The sequence below is a fragment of the Takifugu rubripes genome, chromosome 7 (assembly GCF_901000725.2).
Source record: "Takifugu rubripes chromosome 7, fTakRub1.2, whole genome shotgun sequence".
Classification (NCBI taxonomy): Eukaryota; Metazoa; Chordata; class Actinopteri; order Tetraodontiformes; family Tetraodontidae; genus Takifugu; species Takifugu rubripes.
Window position 1 is genome coordinate 9,198,637 of NC_042291.1, and position 19,864 is coordinate 9,218,500.

A 19,864-nucleotide genomic window follows, 5' to 3' on the forward strand; every position below is an offset into this window, starting at 1 on the left:
CTAGGCGCCGCTGCTGGAACATTAAACTAAACGAAGGCAACGCAGCTGACTGGTCCCCAGATAATCTACACAGAAATATCATAATTATGTACCTACAATTAATGTCAGACAGCGACTACGATGGCCAAGACATGAAGACGAAGAAAGGAAGAAAGACCAAAACGGTGGTTGTTTTTGGAGAAGTGTAATTAAATCTTATTTTTTGAGTTAGGCAATTGTTTTTTAATGTTTGTATTTTAAAGGTTTGGTTAAGTTTATTTCAGAACCGCCAGAGTCTCGCTTCTATTTTCCACACAAGAGAAATCTGACAGAACTTCTTGAAAAATTGTTCTATTCGAAATTTATCTAAAATTATAATGAAATTACCGCTGTGTTAGTTGCATGGTTGTAACAAAGCAGCAAGGATCAGTGTGTTTGACTCCACCCACAAGAGGTGGCGCCAGGTGTGTTCCTCCTCAGCCAATGAGTTCCTTGCTAGCATCAGCTGTGAGGAAGTGGGTTTTGTTAGGTGAGATGGGTTTTTTACAGATCTATCTGAGCATTAAATGCTGTGACATGCGACTGAAGTGTGTTTGTGCGTTTCAGTGTGGTGAATCACTCCGTTGCTTCAGTGCCGGAGGCCAGCAGAGATGGTGGCGAGTTCTTCTGCGTCAAACAGGAAGAGCTCAGCTACGGCAAGAAAATCCAAGATGCATTGTTCCCGTGGTAAGCTCCACCCGTCTGTGCGACGCTGCACCGACAGCCACTGTCCTCCCTTTGCCCTTTTCTTTCACCTCTCTTCTTGGTTAACGCACAGAAACATCAACACTATGCTAGTTTGGACGTCAAGCTGTTGTTGCTAACTGTGTCTGTCTTTGTTCCAGTGACTGTGAGAGCCGGGAGGTTCTCACACTCTTGTGCCAAGGTAAGATGTTTGCTGAGATATACTATCACTGTCCGACACACTCTGGACACTCTCCCACCTTATTTCACACGCTGGGCTACTCTTTCTCTCGTGATCTTTGTGTTTTTCTTTGCTTCCTTGATGCTTACACATCCTGTCTGGCATTTTAATCCCCTCCGTTATGCCTATCTTGTCTGTTTTCCCCCAGTTGTGTCCTAAAATTACCCCCACACTGTTTGATTTTCTATCTGCTTTCTCCCCTCAGACTGCGGCAGGCGTAGTTTTGCAGCAGACCGTATAGTCGGTGGTGTAGATGCCAGGCAGGGAAGTTGGCCTTGGCAGGTGAGCCTCCAGTATGATGGAGTCCACCAGTGCGGGGGGTCCATCATCTCAAACCGCTGGATCGTCTCTGCAGCACACTGCTTCCCCAAGTAAGCAAGAGAGCTGCATAAAATGCAAACTCTTGTCTGTATGGATACAAGAGCAGTATATATCTCCTGTGCTAGGCGGTATAGCTTTCTTAACCGCTGGAGTGTGTTGCTGGGCTCCATCTCCAACAAACCTGTCAATGCCAACGTGGCGGAGGTTAAGACTATCGTTTACCACAGCAGCTACCTGCCCTTTGTGGATGCTAACATCGACGACAACAGCAGGGACATCGCCGTTCTCGCCCTCACCCAGCCTCTCACGTTCAACGGTATGAAGGCACACACACACACACACACACACACATACACACACACACACACACACACACACACAATTTCATGATAACAGTTTTTACAGATGAGGAAGAAGGAGCGCAATCTCTTTTCCACGGTAATGTTTGTTACCCCACCGCACAGATTTGAATAATTATAACATGTGTACAGATTAACTGAGAACATTAAATGAACTATATACACATGTCAACTTTTCTGGGCTAATATTTTATGTTAGATTCGTGGCTGGTTAATTGTTGAATTCTTCTTGTTAATTTATAACATGTTATATAATTGAAGATCTTCCGCTTGGGCATTGCTTCCACCTAGTGTTTATCATATAGAATTACAGCCCCTGTATTAGTGCACGTCAGTAAGATGATGTAATTTTCTTTTTGTGTACATTTACAGAGTACATCCAGCCTGTCTGTCTGCCAACACATGGACAAAGATTAATAGATGGGCAAATGGGAACAATTACTGGCTGGGGAAATGTCGGATACTTCAGCGAGTTTATATTTTATGACAATTGTTATTGTTTTTGTTTTTTACAAAAGACCGGCTAATATCTACAGAGTTTGACAGTTTTGTTGCCTGTCAGGGCACCTTGTAGATGTCCTTCAGGAGGCACATGTGCCCATCATCAGCGATGCCGTATGCAACGCTCCTGATTACTATGACAACCAGATCACCATTACCATGTTCTGTGCTGGTTATGAGAAAGGAGGCATTGATGCTTGTCAGGTCTGAATTTCCCCTGTTTATGTATTTTGGTGCACAAATCTAGTCTTCCTGTGCCCTCTCATTCATATGCTTGCATTTCTGTATCTTGGTGGATTTTCTGACCTTCTTAACCTGTGACACAGGGAGACAGCGGCGGTCCCTTCGTGGCAGAAGACTGTCTGTCCAAGACCAGCCGGTATCGTCTGCACGGAGTTGTGAGCTGGGGAACGGGCTGTGCTATGGCCAAGAAACCTGGCGTCTACACCAAAGTTTCCCGATTTCTTCCCTGGATATCTACAGCCATGAGGGTGAGAGACTCTCTTTCTTTTATGGAGTTTATTTGTCATAATACCAGAGGAAACGTTGGTGTTACAGATGTGTTTGTGCTTGTCTCCCCCACCAACAGAGCTATCACAACTTACCAGGGGTGCACAAATTGGCTCGGCCATGAAATTGGGTATGAAGCTCTGAGCCGACCTTGCAGAGGTCAGAAGGGACCTCTAGGGTAATAAAGACAGATACTGCTTTCCTGAACCATTAATACCCCAACTGTGAGCAGAGTTACTAACATTGTTTAACCTCTACAGGAGTCTATTTTTGTATAGTTAAAGACTGATTATAAAAGCCAAAGTGAATTTCTAATATGATCAGATATTGCAGAGGCCGCTTTTGTGATACAATACATTTTTTTTCTGTGACTTTTCTTTTGCCTTTCTTGTTTTTTCCCACCACTTCTTGTTCACTTTAGTGGCACACAGCATCAAGTTGACCGTTATCTCAAAAAGTGAATTTACATGCAGACTCATGAAATTGTGGATGATAACCGTTTAGTTTGTCCTCCAGATTAAGTACAGCCTGTGCCATTTATTTGGGACTCAAGTTTGTGTTGCTAAAGGCTAACTGCTAATTTTTTAAGATTACTTAAACTGCACATAGGTATGTCATAGCAGAAACTGCATGCAATACCCCGGCTTTAGCATAAAAAGCAGTTATTCAAACATGTTTTGTCTTTTTCCTCACACGAACTGATGCGGACTTCACTCTTGTTGCAATCAGTATTTTGTTCTCGTTGTAAATACTTTTTTGTTTTATGATGTTTATTTGAAGCGTTTTGCGGAGCCACAGTGCAATAAAAAAATTGAAATCGTCTTCTCAGAGGAGCTCTTTTGTGTGCTTCTTTAATGCCTATTGTGGCACTGCCCGTGTCCTGGTTGAAAATGCCTGAAAGATGAGCAGCGTTCAAATCTGCAGTGCTGAAACATCAAGAAATTATAACTGTAAAAGTCAGATATTTACCAAAGTTTGTTAATCTTTATGTTGTAAAGAATTAGGCAAGACTGAGTCCTTGTTCAGAAATGTACCAAATATAAAATAATTAAAATGATCGATACAGTTGGTTCCTGGGTCATCGTGGTGAAATGGTAGCATAGATCACACTGTCGATGCTGTTTTTTCCTTTGGACCTGTGGGGATAAATTAACCAAACATTACAAACACACTTTGCTTCCTTTTACATTGTGCTGTTTTCACCCTTCTATTCATAAACTAAACCAAGAACAAACTGTGCTGCCTGCATGACAAATTCCCCACTTACTCAACACTTCCTTAAACTTAATCAGCTTCACTCTAGATGGCTCTTCAAAATTGAGAGTTGCTTCATCAGGGAGTTTTTAATGCAAATATTTCAGTGTGAAAAGTGCTAAAGTGTGAAACAGCCACCACCAGACTGGAACAGTGAACCTACCGTGAGCCCTGCACATCTGGACTGTCGCTCAGCCCCTCCAGATCTCTGGATTTGATCTTCACTAATGAGTAGATCACCTCGCCTCCGATGGATGCCGGAGACTGGGAGGAGGAGGAGGAAGGGATCGTATGGCGAGCGACGTCTGGCAGAGCGGAGTCTGACCTTTGGATGTTGCTGTATATGACGTTGGATTCATCAAGCGCCTTCTGATGAAGGCGCCTCTTTTTCCACCTGCTGAGACAACAACAAACATATAGTTACATAGAATATAGCTCATTCTTCCAGATCACATTTTGACTAAAGTTTCCTTGAAAGTAGCAGTGTGAAAACAGCGGGAAAGTTTCGGGAACAGACTCTCCTAATCTGTCTAGCTCAGGGGTCACCAACCTTTTTGAAACCAAGAGCTACGTCATGGGTACCGAGTCCTGTGAAGGGCTACCGCTTGACACACTCCTCTAAAATAACAAATTGTCTGTGTGTGTGTGTGTGTGCGTGTGTGTGTTGTGTGTGTATCAATAACTTAGAGTGGGTAACAAAAAAGATCAATATTCAACACTTTCATATTATTAATCTCAGCAATTGTTCAGATGATCACTTCTACATTTGATCAGAAAAAAAATGTCGAGTTTTCCCCAGACCTTTTCAACTATAAGAAACTAAACCATTTTAACAATTCATAAACTATGTTGAACCATGTTTTAAAAAGTTATGCAACATTTAAAAAAAAAAAAAAATCAACTTTCCTATTGAATAAATCTTAACTGAACAAATCTACTGCAATTCTGCTCAAAATCTGTTACATTTTATAAACACACTTTTAGCTCATGGGCCTTCTCTGAGTGTAGAATGCTTCCCGGTGGGTAGTTAGCATTAGCACTGTAGCTTTCATGACACGTAGTGAAGCGTCGCTCCACATTGTGCTGCTTCGCCGTCATCACAGTCGCCCCACAAATGCAACATACACATCTTCCTTTCACAGTAGTAAAAAATGACTCTTCCTCCCATTCACTTTGAAAATGATAAATTTACTGTCTTCTTTTTGCCAGGTTTTTGGGGTAGAAAATTGCCCTCCACTAACCATCTTCACTGCCCGCTAGTTTATTCTCCACAAGCGCAAAGGTTCTTTCATGCGCACAATACTGACCTTTGAACTAGGTCAGAGTTCACCTTCACTTTATTTAGATTTTTATTTATTTTTAAGACATTGTCATTTTAAAATCTATGTAAATGCAGGTGTGATTTTTTAAAAAATAGCGGTAGAAAAAATGTTCTTAGATGCACCTCACTTTTCTTAGATGCACGAGTTTTGCTATTTCGCATCAAAGAGAAATGTGTTATTTTATTTGGTAAGGGAAATGAGGGTTAGCCCACATGTGGCAATTCTGGACAAAGAAAAACGTCATCCAACGCCCAGAAAAGGAGAAGCAATAAAAATGGCATTTGAGTGGAGAAAAGTGCAGCATCTTCATTAATGACTGACTCACCAGAACAAAAAGAGGGCGACCACGAGAGCTACGATGAGAGCGAGTCCAATTCCGACCACAGCTGGGAGCGTCTGGCTACCTGAGGAGGTCAGACATGTCACCATTTAATCACTTTAACCTAGTTATCTTTGCAAACTCTACCAGACACAAACCCCGCTGCTCCTCATCCACCATGGCCAGCAGCACCTCGGTCGAGTTCTTCCCCCCGACTTGGTTCCTGGCCTGGCAGAGGTACAGTCCAGAGTGCAGCGCCTCCATGGAGGGAATGGACAACACCTGACCTGAGCCCACCTGCGACCCGTTGGAGCTGCTGGAGTTTGTATTTCTGTACCAGATGTAGGTATCTGCAGGGGGGTTAGCATCACTGAGCAGGTCAGAGTCACACTGCTGCCCCACACCACAATGGGCTGGGTTAATTGTATGGAAATGTTCTCCGGGACGTCTGGGAGAAGAACGGGATCCCACACAGTCACATCGTCATCATCAGAAATGTGTTGAGTTGAGTTTATGTCCAGATACGTACAGTAGACCTGGAGGAGGACCGCAGAGGAGTTTAAAATGGTCCACCCCTCTGCTGCTGATGTTGTTCCAGGCCTGACAGTGGTACCGCCCGCTGTGATCCGGCTGCACGTCAGGGATGGTGTAGTTCTGCCCCAACCTGATGAAGCGCCCTTCCCTGTAGAGGCTGTACCCGTTGTTTCTCACCGGGGGCCTGGCGTCGCTGTGGCAGGTGAGAACCACCGAACTTCCTCTGACGACGTTCCCGGGTGAACTGATGGTCAAGGTCACTCTGTCAGGAGGATCTGATGGAGGGATGAGCCGGAGGTTGAAGGATACAGTGAAATATGGATAGAAAAGAGTATGTAAAGGTGGAATGGCATCTTTTTCAGACACATTTCTTATTTTTATTTCAGTTTATACACATCAGTAATTGCTGTTTTCAAAATTGATTAATGTGACTTCTGCAGAACAGTTTAATTAAGCAGATGTTGAATCAGTGATAGTTGATGAAATTAGGAGAAAGTGTGACGGGCTTACACAGTACATTTACGGCCACGGGAGCAGATCTGACCCTCTCTTGTCCCCGGACAGCACAGTGGTACCTGCCAGTGTCCTCTCGCCTGGCTACAAAGACCTCGTTGCTTACAGGTTGTCCATCCTTGAACCAGACAGCGTCCACTGGCGTGGGACAGCCCGACACACAGGTCAGCCTGATGTCGTCGCCTTCCGCCACGGAGCTCGACTGCACAGCAGCCGTCAGCTCTGAATCACAGGGAAAAGGGTGAAGTTAGAAGGGTGATTCAAACACTCGCTGGCTGGTTTATTCCTGTTGTTACCTTTTACATACAACTTAGTAGATGTTTTACTCGTCTGAGCTTCGGACCTGGTGTAAAAACTGAAAGAGTAGTTCCCTGCATCGGCGTGTTGCACATCATTTATCTGCAGGCGGCAGTCACTGTTGAAGTTGCCCAAATATCGATAGCGCTGTGAGGGATCCCCGAATATACGCAAAGAGAGGAACCACCAATAACCATGCTGGTGTTTCCACCAGCCAACTGCGGTGACAGCGTGGGAAAAAGGATTGGAATACCAGCAGTTAATCACCGCTGACGCCCCTCTCAGAACGCACAGATCCCTGTCCAAGGTCACTTCCAAGGATCCTCTCTGGGCACCTTTCATCCAAGCAAATGAACTCAGTGATTAGATTTGACCTGAAACGTTGAACCCAAAATATGTTGACTCACCAGATATCGTCGCAAGAATAATCAAAAAATGACTTTTCATGCTTAAAATCCGCCTATATCGACAGAGCTCCATATAATCTCAATGTGCACGACCAACCGCTTTAGGGCTATTTATGTTGAACACTAACCAAAAGTGGGAGGATTTCATGTTACTTCCTCTTCTCAGATTTTTTTTTAGTGTTAAAAAAAAAAAAACCTTTTGAGAGATTCTCGTTCATGATCTGAATCGCAAGCACCGTAAAAAGAACTGCTGCTGCCTATAAGAGAGAGAGACGAATTTTATGTTATAAGTAACCTTAAAGTATAATAAAAATGTGCTCATCAGCATTTTCTGTGACGTTCTGCGAAATCCATCTCTGTCCACTAGGCGCCGCTGCTGGAACATTAAACTAAACGAAGGCAACGCAGCTGACTGGTCCCCAGATAATCTACACAGAAATATCATAATTATGTACCTACAATTAATGTCAGACAGCGACTACGATGGCCAAGACATGAAGACGAAGAAAGGAAGAAAGAACAAAAAGGGGGTTGTTTTTGGAGAAGTGTAATTAAATCTTATTTTTTGAGTTAGGCAATTGTTTTTTAATGTTTGTATTTTAAAGGTTTGGTTAAGTTTATTTCAGACCGCCAGAGTCTCGCTTCTATTTTCCACACAAGAGAAATCTGACAGAACTTCTTGAAAAAATTGTTCTATTCGAAATTTATCTAAAATTATAATGAAATTACCGCTGTGTTAGTTGCATGGTTGTAACAAAGCAGCAAGGATCAGTGTGTTTGAACTCCACCCACAAGAGGTGGCGCCAGGTGTGTTCCTCCTCAGCCAATGAGTTCCTTGCTAGCATCAGCTGTGAGGAAGTGGGTTTTGTTAGGTGAGATGGGTTTTTTACAGATCTATCTGAGCATTAAATGCTGTGACATGCGACTGAAGTGTGTTTGTGCGTTTCAGTGTGGTGAATCACTCCGTTGCTTCAGTGCCGGAGGCCAGCAGAGATGGTGGCGAGTTCTTCTGCGTCAAACAGGAAGAGCTCAGCTACGGCAAGAAAATCAGAGACGCGTTGTTCCCGTGGTAAGCTCCACCCGTCTGTGCGACGCTGCACCGACAGCCACTGTCCCTCCTTGGCCCTTTTCTTCCACCTCTCTTCTTGGTTAACGCACAGAAACATCAGCACTATGCTAGTTTGGATGTCAGGCTGTTGTTGCTAACTGTGTCTGTCTTTGTTCCAGTGACTGTGAGAGCCGGGAGGTTCTCACACTCTTGTGCCAAGGTAAGATGTTTGCTGAGATATACTATCACTGTCCGACACACTCTGGACACTCTCCCACCTTATTTCACACGCTGGGCTACTCTTTCTCTCGTGATCTTTGTGTTTTTCTTTGCTTCCTTGATGCTTACACATCCTGTCTGGCATTTTAATCCCCTCCTTTATGCCTATCTTGTCTGTTTTCCCCCAGTTGTGTCCTAAAATTACCCCCCACACTGTTTGATTTTCTATCTGCTTTCTCCCTCAGACTGCGGCAGGCGTAGTTTTGCAGCAGACCGTATAGTCGGGTGGTGTAGATGCCCAGGCAGGGAAGTTGGCCTTGGCAGGGTGAGCCTCCAGTATGATGGAGTCCACCAGTGCGGGGGGTCCATCATCTCAAACCGCTGGATCGTCTCTGCAGCACACTGCTTCCCCAAGTAAGCAAGAGAGCTGCATAAAATGCAAACTCTTGTCTGTATGGATACAAGAGCAGTATATATCTCCTGTGCTAGGCGGTATAGCTTTCTTAACCGCTGGAGTGTGTTGCTGGGGCTCCATCTCCAACAAACCTGTCAATGCCAACGTGGCGGAGGTTAAGACTATCGTTTACCACAGCAGCTACCTGCCCTTTGTGGATGCGAACATCGACGACACAGCAGGGACATCGCCGTTCTCGCCCTCACCCAGCCTCTCACGTTCAACGGTATGAAGGCACACACACACACACACACACGATTTCATGATAACAGTTTTTACAGATGAGGAAGAAGGAGCGCAATCTCTTTTCCACGGAAATGTTTGTGACCCCACAGCACAGATTTGAATAATTATAACGTGTACAGATTAACTGAGAACATTAAATGAACTATATACACATGTCAACTTTTCTGGGCTAATATTTTATGTTAGATTCGTGGCTGGTTAATTGTTGAATTCTTCTTGTTAATTTATAACATGTTATATAATTGAAGATCTTCCACTTGGGCATTGCTCCCACCTAGTGTTTATCATTTAGAATTACAGCCCCTGTATTAGTGCACGTCAGTAAGATGATGTAATTTTCTTATTGTGTACATTTACAGAGTACATCCAGCCTGTCTGTCTGCCAACACATGGACAAAGATTAATAGATGGGCAAATGGGAACAATTACTGGCTGGGGAAATGTCGGATACTTCAGTGAGTTTATATTATGACAATTGTTATTGTTTTGTTTTTTTTTACAAAAGATCGGCTAATATCTACAGAGTTTGACAGTTTTGTTGCCTGTCAGGGCACCTTGCAGATGTCCTTCAGGAGGCACATGTGCCCATCATCAGCGATGCCGTATGCAACGCTCCTGATTACTATGACAACCAGATCACCACTACCATGTTCTGTGCTGGTTATGAGAAAGGAGGCATTGATGCTTGTCAGGTCTGTATTTTCCTCTGTTTATGTATTTTGGTGCACAATCTAGTCTTTCTGTGCCCTCTCATTCATATGCTTGCATTTTCTGTATCTTGGTGGATTTTCTGACCTTCTTAACCTGTGACACAGGGAGACGCGGCGGTCCCTTCCGTGGCAGAAGACTGTCTGTCCAAGACCAGCCGGTATCGTCTGCACGGAGTTGTGAGCTGGGGAACGGGCTGTGCTATGGCCAAGAAAAACCTGGCGTCTACACCAAAGTTTCCTCCCGATTTCTTCCCTGGATATCTACAGCCATGAGGGTGAGAGACTCTCTTTCTTTTATGGAGTTTATTTGTCATAATACCAGAGGAAAACGTTGGTGTTACAGATGTGTTTGTGCTTGTCTCCCCCACCAACAGAGCTATCACAACTTACCAGGGGTGCACAAATTGGCTCGGCCATGAAATTGGGTATGAAGCTCTGAGCCGACCTTGCAGAGGTCAGAAGGGACCTCTAGGGTAATAAAGACAGATACTGCTTTCCTGAACATTAATACCCCAACTGTGAGCAGAGTTACTAACATTGTTTAACCTCTACAGGAGTCTATTTTTTGTATAGTTAAAGACTGATTATAAAAGCCAAAGTGAATTTGTAATATGATCAATACTAGAGGCCACTTTTGTGATACAATACATTTATTTTCTGTGACTTTCTTGTTTTTTCCCACCACTTCTTGTTCACTTTAGTGGCACACAGCATCAAGTTGACAGTTATCTCAAAAAGTGAATTTACATGCAGACTCATGAAATTGTGGATGATAACCGTTTAGTTTGTCCTCCAGATTAAGTACAGCCTGTGCCATTTATTTGGGACTCAAGTTTGTGTTGCTAAGGCTAACTGCTAATTTTTTAAGATTACTTAAACTGCACATAGGTATGTCATAGCAGAAACTGCATGAAATACCCCGGCTTTAGCATAAAAAGCAGTTATTCAAACATGTTTTGTCTTTTTCCTCACACGAACTGATGCGGACTTCACTCTTGTTGCAATCAGTATTTTGTTCTCGTAAATAGTTTTTTGTTGTTCATGATGTTGAAGCGTTTTGCGGAGCCACAGTGCAATAAAAAAATTGAAATTGTCTTCTCAGGGGAGCTCTTTTGTGTGCTTCTTGTAATACCTATTGTGGCACTGCCCGTGTCCTGGTTGAAAAATGCAAGTCAGATATTTAACAAAGTTTGTTAATCTTTATGTTGTAAAGAATTAGGCAAGACTGAGTCCTTGTTCAGAAATGTACCAAATATAAAATAATTAAAATGATCGATACAGTTAGTTCCTGGGTCATCGTGGTGAAATGGTAGCATAGATCACACTGTCAATGCTGTTTTTTCCTTTGGACCTGTGGGGATAAATTAACCAAACATTACAAACACACTTTGCTTCCTTTTACATTGTGCTGTTGTTTTCACCCTTCTATTCATAAACTAAACCCAGAACAAACTGTGCTGCCTGCATGTCAAATTCCCCACATACTCAACACTTCCTTAAACTTAATCAGCTTCACTCTAGATGGCTCTTCAAAATAGAGAGTTCCTCAAAGTTCTAACCACAAATTTAATGCTTCATCAGGGCATTTTTAATGCAACTATTGCAGTGTGAAAAGTGCTAAAGTGTGAAAACAGCCACCACCAGACTGGAACAGTGAACCTACCGTGAGCCCTGCACATCTGGACTGTCGCTCAGCCCCTCCAGATCTCTGGATTTGATGTTCACTAATGAGTAGGTCACCTCGCCTCCGATGGATGCCGGAGACTGAGAGGAGGAGGAGGAAGGGATCGTATGGCGAGTGACGTCTGGCAGAGCGGAGTCTGGCCTTTGGATGTTGCTGTATATGACGTTGGATTCATCAAGCGCCTTCTGATGAAGGCGCCTTTTTTTCCACCTGCTGAGACAACAACAAACATATAAATATAGAATATAGCTCATTCTTCCAGATCACATTTTGACTAAAGTTTCCTTGAAAGTAGCAGCGTGAGAACAGCGGGAAGTTTCTGGAACGGACTCTCCTAATCTGTCCTAGCTCATTAATGGTGGCAAGAAAAAAAGATTTCTGAAAGCTCTGATCAAAACTTGGTCGCATCAAAGAGAAATTGTTTATTTTTATTTGTGAAAGGAAAATGAGGGTTTAGCCCACATGTGGCAATTCTGGACAAAAGAAAAACGTCCATACGACGCCCAAAAAGGAGAAGAAATAAAAGAGTGGCATTTGAGTGGGGAGAAAAGTGCAGCATCTTCATTAATGACTGACTCACCAGAACAAAAAGAGGGCGACCCACAAGAGCTACGATGAGAGCTGAGTCCAAGTCCGACCCACAGCTGGGAGCGTCCTGGCTACCTGAGTAGGTCAAGACATGGCACCATTTAATCACTTAACCTAGTTATCTTTGCAAACTCTACCAGACACAACCCCGCTGCTCCTCATCCGAACGCATGGCCAGGCCAGCACCTCGGTCCGAGTTCTTCCCCCCCACTTGGTTCCTGGCCTGGCAGAGGTACAGTCCAGAGTGCAGCGCCTCCATGGAGGGAATGGACAACACCTGACCTGAGCCCCACCTGCAGACCCGTTGGAGCTGCTGGAGTTTGTATTTCTGTACCAGATGTAGGTATCTGCAGGGGGGTTAGCATCACTGGAGCAGGTCAGATTCACACTGCTGCCCCACACCACATGGGCTGGGTTAATTGTAATGGAAATGTTCTCTGGGACGTCTGGGAGAAGAACGGGATCCCACCAGTCACATCGTCATCATCAGAATGTGTTGAGTTGAGTTTATGTCCAGATACGTACAGTAGACCTGGAGGAGGACCGACAGAGGAGGTTAAAATGGTCCACCCCTCTGCTGCTGATGCTGTTCCAGGCCTGACAGTGGTACCGCCCGCTTGTGATCCGGCTGCACGTCAGGGATGGTGTAGTTCTGCCCCGACCCTGATGAAGCGCCCTTCCCTGTAGAGGCTGTACCCGTTGTTTCTCACCGGGGGCTGGCGTCGCTGTGGCAGGTGAGAACCACCGAACTTCCTCTGACGACGTTCCGGGTGAACTGATGGTCAAGGTCACTCTGTCAGGAGGATCTGATTGAGGGATGAGCCGGAAGGTTGAAGGATACAGTGAAATATGGATAGAAAAAGAGTATGTAAAGGTGGAATGGCATCTTTTTTCAGACACATTTCTTATTTTTATTTCAGTTTATACACATCAGTAATTGCTGTTTTTCAAAATTGATTAATGTGACTTCTGCAGAACAGTTTAATTAAGGCAGATGTTGAATCAGTGATAGTTGATGAATTAGGAGAAAGTGTGACGGGCTTACACAGTACATTTACGGCCACGGGAGCAGATCTGACCTCTCTTGTCTCCAGACAGCACAGTGGTACCTGCCAGTGTCCTCTCGCCTGGCTACAAAGACCTCGTTCCTTACAGGTTGTTCCATCCTTGAACCAGACAGCTGTCCACTGGTGTGGGGACAGCCCGACACACAGGTCAGCCTGATGTCGTCGCCTTCCGCCACGGAGCTCGCTGCACAGCAGCCGTCAGCTCTGAATCACAGGGACAAGGGTGAAGTTAGAAGGGTGATTCAAACACTCGCTGGCTGGTTTATTCCTGTTTGTTACCTTTTACATACAACTTAGTAGATGTTTTACTCTTCTTTTCGGACTAGTGGTAAAAACTGAAAAAGTATTTCCCTGCATCGGCGTGTTGCACATCATTTATCTGCAGGCGGCAGTCCACTGATGAAGTCGCCCAAATATTGATAGCGCTGCGAGGAAGCCCCTGAAATTTGGCAAAGAGCCGGCTCCTCCAATAACCAACCACCTGCTTTTTTCCACCAGCCAACTGCGGTGACAGAGTGGTAAAAGAGTTTGGAATACCGGCAGTTAATCACCGCTGACGCCCCTCTCAGAACGCACATATCACTGTCCAAGGTCACTTCCAAGGATCCTCTCTGAGCACCTTTCATACAAGTAAATAAACTCAGTGATTAGAAGATTTGACCTGAAACGTTGAACCCAAAATATGTTGACTCACCAGATATCGTCGCAAGAATAATCAAAAATGACTTCTCATGCTTAAAATCCGCCTATATCGACAGAGTTCCATATAATCTCAATGTGCACGACCAACCGCTTTAGGGCTATTTATGTTGTACACTAACCAAAAGTGGGAGGATTTCATGTTCCTTCCTTTTCTCAGATTTTTTTTTTAGTGTTAAAAAAAAACCTTTTGAGAGATTCTCGTTCATGATCTGAATCGCAAGCACCGTAAAAAGAACTGCTGCTGCCTATAAGAGAGAGAGACGAATTTTATGTTATAAGTACCTTAAAGTATTATAAAAATTTGCTCATCAGCATTTTCTGTGACGTTCTGCGAAATCCCATCTCTGTCCACTAGGCGCCGCTGCTGGAACATTAAACTAAACGAAGGCAACGCAGCTGACTGGTCCCCAGATAATCTACACAGAAATATCATAATTATGTACCTACAATTAATGTCAGACAGCGACTACGATGGCCAAGACATGAAGACGAAGAAAGGAAGAAAGACCAAAACGGTGGTTGTTTTTGGAGAAGTGTAATTAAATCTTATTTTTGAGTTAGGCAATTGTTTTTAATGTTTGTATTTTAAAGGTTTGGTTAAGTTTATTTCAGAACCGCCAGAGTCTCGCTTCTATTTCCACACAAGAGAAATCTGACAGAACTTCTTGAAAAATTGTTCTATTCGAAATTTATCTAAAATTATAATGAAATTACCGCTGTGTTAGTTGCATGGTTGTAACAAAGCAGCAAGGATCAGTGTGTTTGACTCCACCCACAAGAGGTGGCGCCAGGTGTGTTCTCCTCAGCCAATGAGTTCCTTGCTAGCATCAGCTGTGAGGAAGTGGGTTTTGTTAGGTGAGATGGGTTTTTTACAGATCTATCTGAGCATTAAATGCTGTGACATGCGACTGAAGTGTGTTTGTGCGTTTCAGTGTGGTGAATCACTCCGTTGCTTCAGTGCCGGAGGCCAGCAGAGATGGTGGCGAGTTCTTCTGCGTCAAACAGGAAGAGCTCAGCTACGGCAAGAAAATCCAAGATGCATTGTTCCCGTGGTAAGCTCACCCGTCTGTGCGACGCTGCACCGACAGCCACTGTCCTCCCTTTGCCCTTTTCTTTCACCTCTCTTCTTGGTTAACGCACAGAACATCAACACTATGCTAGTTTGGACGTCAAGCTGTTGTTGCTAACTGTGTCTGTCTTTGTTCCAGTGACTGTGAGAGCCGGGAGGTTCTCACACTCTTGTGCCAAGGTAAGATGTTTGCTGAGATATACTATCACTGTCCGACACACTCTGGACACTCTCCCACCTTATTTCACACGCTGGGCTACTCTTTCTCTCGTGATCTTTGTGTTTTTCTTTGCTTCCTTGATGCTTTCACATCCTGTCTGGCATTTTAATCCCCTCCGTTATGCCTATCTTGTCTGTTTTCCCCCAGTTGTGTCCTAAAATTACCCCCACACTGTTTGATTTTCTATCTGCTCTCTCCCCTCAGACTGCGGCAGGCGTAGTTTTGCAGCAGACCGTATAGTCGGTGGTGTAGATGCCAGGCAGGGAAGTTGGCCTTGGCAGGTGAGCCTCCAGTATGATGGAGTCCACCAGTGCGGGGGTCCATCATCTCAAAACCGCTGGATCGTCTCGGCAGCACACTGCTTCCCCAAGTAAGCAAGAGAGCTGCATAAAATGCAAACTCTTGTCTGTATGGATACAAGAGCAGTATATATCTTCTGTGCTAGGCGGTATAGCTTTCTTAACCGCTGGAGTGTGTTGCTGGGCTCCATCTCCAACAAACCTGTCAATGCCAACGTGGCGGAGGTTAAGGACTATCGTTTACCACAGCAGCTACCTGCCCTTTGTGGATGCTAACATCGACGACAACAGCAGGGACATCGCCGTTCTCGCCCTCACCCAGCCTCTCACGTTCAACGGTATGAAGGCAGACACACACACACACACAAACACACACACACACACACACGCACGATTTCATGATAACAGTTTTTACAGATGAGGAAGAAGGAGCGCAATCTCTTTTCCACGGAAATGTTTGTGACCCCACAGCACAGATTTGAATAATTATATCATGTGTACAGATTAACTGAGAACATTAAATGAACTATATACACATGTCAACTTTTCTGGGCTAATATTTTATGTTAGATTCGTGGCTGGTTAATTGTTGAATTCTTCTTGTTAATTTATAACATGTTATATAATTGAAGATCTTCCGCTTGGGCATTGCTTCCACCTAGTGTTTATCATTTAGAATTACAGCCCCTGTATTAGTGCACGTCAGTAAGATGATGTAATTTTCTTATTGTGTACATTTACAGAGTACATCCAGCCTGTCTGTCTGCCAACACATGGACAAAGATTAATAGATGGGCAAATGGGAACAATTACTGGCTGGGGAAATGTCGGATACTTCAGTGAGTTTATATTTATGACAATTGTATTGTTTTTTTGTTTTTTTTACAAAAGATCGGCTAATATCTACAGAGTTTGACAGTTTTGTTGCCTGTCAGGGCACCTTGCAGATGTCCTTCAGGAGGCACATGTGCCCATCATCAGCGATGCCGTATGCAACGCTCCTGATTACTACGACAACCAGATCACCACTACCATGTTCTGTGCTGGTTATGAGAAAGGAGGCATTGATGCTTGTCAGGTCTGTATTTTCCTCTGTTTATGTATTTTGGTGCACAAATCTAGTCTTTCTGTGTCCTCTCATTCATATGCTTGCATTTCTGTATCTTGGTGGATTTTCTGACCTTCTTAACCTGTGACACAGGGAGACAGTGGCGGTCCCTTCGTGGCAGAAGACTGTCTGTCCAAGACCAGCCGGTATCGTCTGCACGGAGTTGTGAGCTGGGGAACGGGCTGTGCTATGGCCAAGAAACCTGGCGTCTACACCAAAGTTTTCCCGATTCCTTCCCTGGATATCTACAGCCATGAGGGTGAGAGACTCTTTCTTTTATGGAGTTTATTTGTCATAATACCAGAGGAAACGTTGGTGTTACAGATGTTGTTTGTGCTTGTCTCCCCCACCAACAGAGCTATCACAACTTACCAGGGGTGCACAAACTGGCTCGGCCATGAAATTGGGTATGAAGCTCTGAGCCGACCTTGCAGAGGTCAGAAGGGACCTCTAGGGTAATAAGACAGATACTGCTTCCCTGAACCATTAATACCCCAACTGTGAGCAGAGTTACTAACATTGCTTAACCTCTACAGGAGTCTATTTTTGTATAGTTAAAGACTGATTATAAAAGCCAAAGTGAATTGTAATATGATCAATACTAGAGGCCACTTTTGTGATACAATACATTTTTTTTCAGTGACTTTCTTGTTTTTTCCCCCCACTTCTTGTTCACTTTAGTGGCACACAGCATCAAGTTGACCGTTATCTCAAAAAGTGAATTTACATGCAGACTCATGAAATTGTGGATGATAACCGTTTAGTTTGTCCTCCAGATTAAGTACAGCCTGTGCCATTTATTTGGGACTCAAGTTTGTGTTGCTAAAGGCTAACTGCTAATTTTCTAAGATTACTTAAACTGCACATAGGTATGTCATAGCAGAAACTGCATGAAATACCCCGGCTTTAGCATAAAAAGCAGTTATTCAAACATGTTTTGTCTTTTTCCTCACGCGAACTGATGTGGACTTCACTCTTGTTGCAATCAGTATTTTGTTCTCGTTGTAAATAGTTTTTGTTGTTTATGATGTTTATTTGAAGCGTTTTGCGGAGCCACAGTGCAATAAAAAATTGAAATCGTCTTCTCAGAGAAGCTCTTCTGTGTGCTTCTTTAATACCTATTGTGGCACTGCCCGTGTCCTGGTTGAAAATGCAAGTCAGATATTTAACAAAGTTTGTTAATCTTTATGTTGTAAAGAATTAGGCAAGACTGAGTCCTTGTTCAGAAATGTACCAAATATAAAATAATTAAAATGATCGATACAGTTAGTTCCTGGGTCATCGTGGTGAAATGGTAGCATAGATCACACTGTCGATGCTGTTTTTTCCTTTGGACCTGTGGGGATAAATTAACCAAACATTACAAACACACTTTGCTTCCTTTTACATTGTGCTGTTGTTTTCACCCTTCTATTCATAAACTAAACCAAGAACAAACTGTGCTGCCTGCATGACAAATTCCCCACTTACTCAACACTTCCTTAACTTAATCAGCTTCACTCTAGATGGCTCTTCAAAATAGAGAGTTCCTTAAAGTTCTAACCACAAATCTAATGCTTCATCAGGGCGTTTTTAATGTAAATATTGCAGTGTGAAAAGTTTGAAAGTGTGAAAACAGCCACCACCAGACTGGAACAGTGAACCTACCGTGAGCCCTGCACATCTGGACTGTCGCTCAGCCCCTCCAGATCTCTGGATTTGATGTTCACTAATGAGTAGATCACCTCGCCTCCGATGGATGCCGGAGACTGAGAGGAGGAGGAGGAAGGGATCGTATGGCGAGCGACGTCTGGCAGAGCGGAGCCTGGCCTGCTGATGTTGCTGTATATGACGTTGGATTAAATCAAGCGCCTTCTGATGAAGGCGCCTTTTTTTCCACCTGCTGAGACAACAACAAACATATAAATATAGAATATAGCTCATTCTTCCAGATCACATTTTGACTAAAGTTTCCTTGAAAGTAGCAGTGTGAAAACAGCATGAAAGTTTCGGGAACGGACTCTCCTAATCTGTCTAGCTCATTTGAAGGTGGAAGAAAAAAAAGATTTCTGAAAGCTCTGATGAAAAATTGGTCGCATCAAAGAGAAATTTGTTATTTTATTTGGTAAGGGAAATTAGGGTTAGCCCACATGTGGCTATTCTGGACAAAGAAAAAGTCATACAACGCCCAGAAAAGGAGAAGCAATAAAAATGGCATTTGAGTGGAGAAAAGTGCAGCATCTTCATTAATGACTGACTCACCAGAACAAAAAGAGGGCGACCACGAGAGCTACGATGAGAGCGAGTCCAATTCCGACCACAGCTGGGAGCGTCTGGCTACCTGAGGAGGTCAGACATGTCACCATTTAATCACTTTAACCTAGTTATCTTTGCAAACTCTACCAGACACAAACCCCGCTGCTCCTCATCCACCATGGCCAGCAGCACCTCGGTCGAGTTCTTCCCCCCCACTTGGTTCCTGGCCTGGCAGAGGTACAGTCCAGAGTGCAGCGCCTCCATGGAGGGAAATGGACAACACCTGACCTGAGCCCCACCTGTGACCCGTTGGAGCTGCTGGAGTTTGTATTTCTGTACCAGATGTAGGTATCTGCAGGGGGGTTAGCATCACTGGAGCAGGTCAGAGTCACCACTGCTGCCCCACACCACATGGGCTGGGTTAATTGTAATGGAAATGTTCTCTGGGACGTCTGGGAGAAGAACGGGATCCCACACAGTCACATCGTCATCATCAGAAATGTGTTGAGTTGAGTTTATGTCCAGATACGTACAGTAGACCTGGAGGAGGACCGCAGAGGAGTTAAAATGGTCCACCCCTCTGCTGCTGATGTTGTTCCAGGCCTGACAGTGGTACCGCCCGCTGTGATCCGGCTGCACGTCAGGGATGGTGTAGTTCTGCCCCGACCCGATGAAGCGCCCTTCCCTGTAGAGGCTGTACCCGTTGTTTCTCACCGGGGGGCTGGCGTCGCTGTGGCAGGTGAGAACCACCGAACTTCCTCTGACGACGTTCCCGGGTGAACTGATGGTCAAGGTCACTCTGTCAGGAGGATCTGATGGAGGGATGAGCCGGAAGGTTGAAGGATACAGTGACATATGGATAGAAAAGAGTATGTAAAGGTGGAATGGCATCTTTTTTCAGACACATTCTTATTTTTATTTCAGTTTATACACAT

The 19,864-nt window shown here is 44.2% G+C and overlaps 1 protein-coding gene, 2 long non-coding RNA genes and 2 pseudogenes across 3 annotated transcripts; 4 read left to right on the forward strand and 1 right to left on the reverse strand.

Moving 5' to 3' along the window:
* Window positions 1–101: 101 nt before the first annotated feature.
* Window positions 102–3,436, forward strand: LOC115250352 (serine protease hepsin-like). The gene is made up of 10 exons (XM_029838538.1): window positions 102–164; window positions 378–508; window positions 586–705; window positions 864–904; window positions 1,149–1,314; window positions 1,390–1,580; window positions 1,996–2,091; window positions 2,198–2,328; window positions 2,451–2,615; window positions 2,714–3,436. Exons 1-10 carry the CDS (start codon window positions 102–104, stop codon window positions 2,756–2,758), a joined length of 1,149 nt encoding a protein of 382 aa, XP_029694398.1. The 3' UTR covers window positions 2,759–3,436.
* A 2,989-nt stretch (window positions 3,437–6,425) lies between these two features.
* LOC115250294 (serine protease hepsin-like) lies at window positions 6,426–17,269 on the forward strand (annotated as a pseudogene).
* Window positions 8,025–10,138, forward strand: LOC115250565 (serine protease hepsin-like; annotated as a pseudogene).
* Window positions 10,192–11,058, forward strand: LOC115250296 (uncharacterized). The gene is made up of 2 exons (XR_003888868.1): window positions 10,192–10,232; window positions 10,332–11,058. It is a non-coding gene; the product is annotated as an uncharacterized lncRNA (long non-coding RNA).
* Window positions 17,270–17,776: 507 nt separating the features above from the next.
* LOC115250295 (uncharacterized) lies at window positions 17,777–18,526 on the reverse strand. Its single transcript, XR_003888867.1, has 2 exons — window positions 18,342–18,526; window positions 17,777–18,030 (listed from the first exon to the last, which is right to left on the reverse strand). It is a non-coding gene; the product is annotated as an uncharacterized lncRNA (long non-coding RNA).
* Between the last annotated feature and the right edge of the window lie 1,338 nt (window positions 18,527–19,864).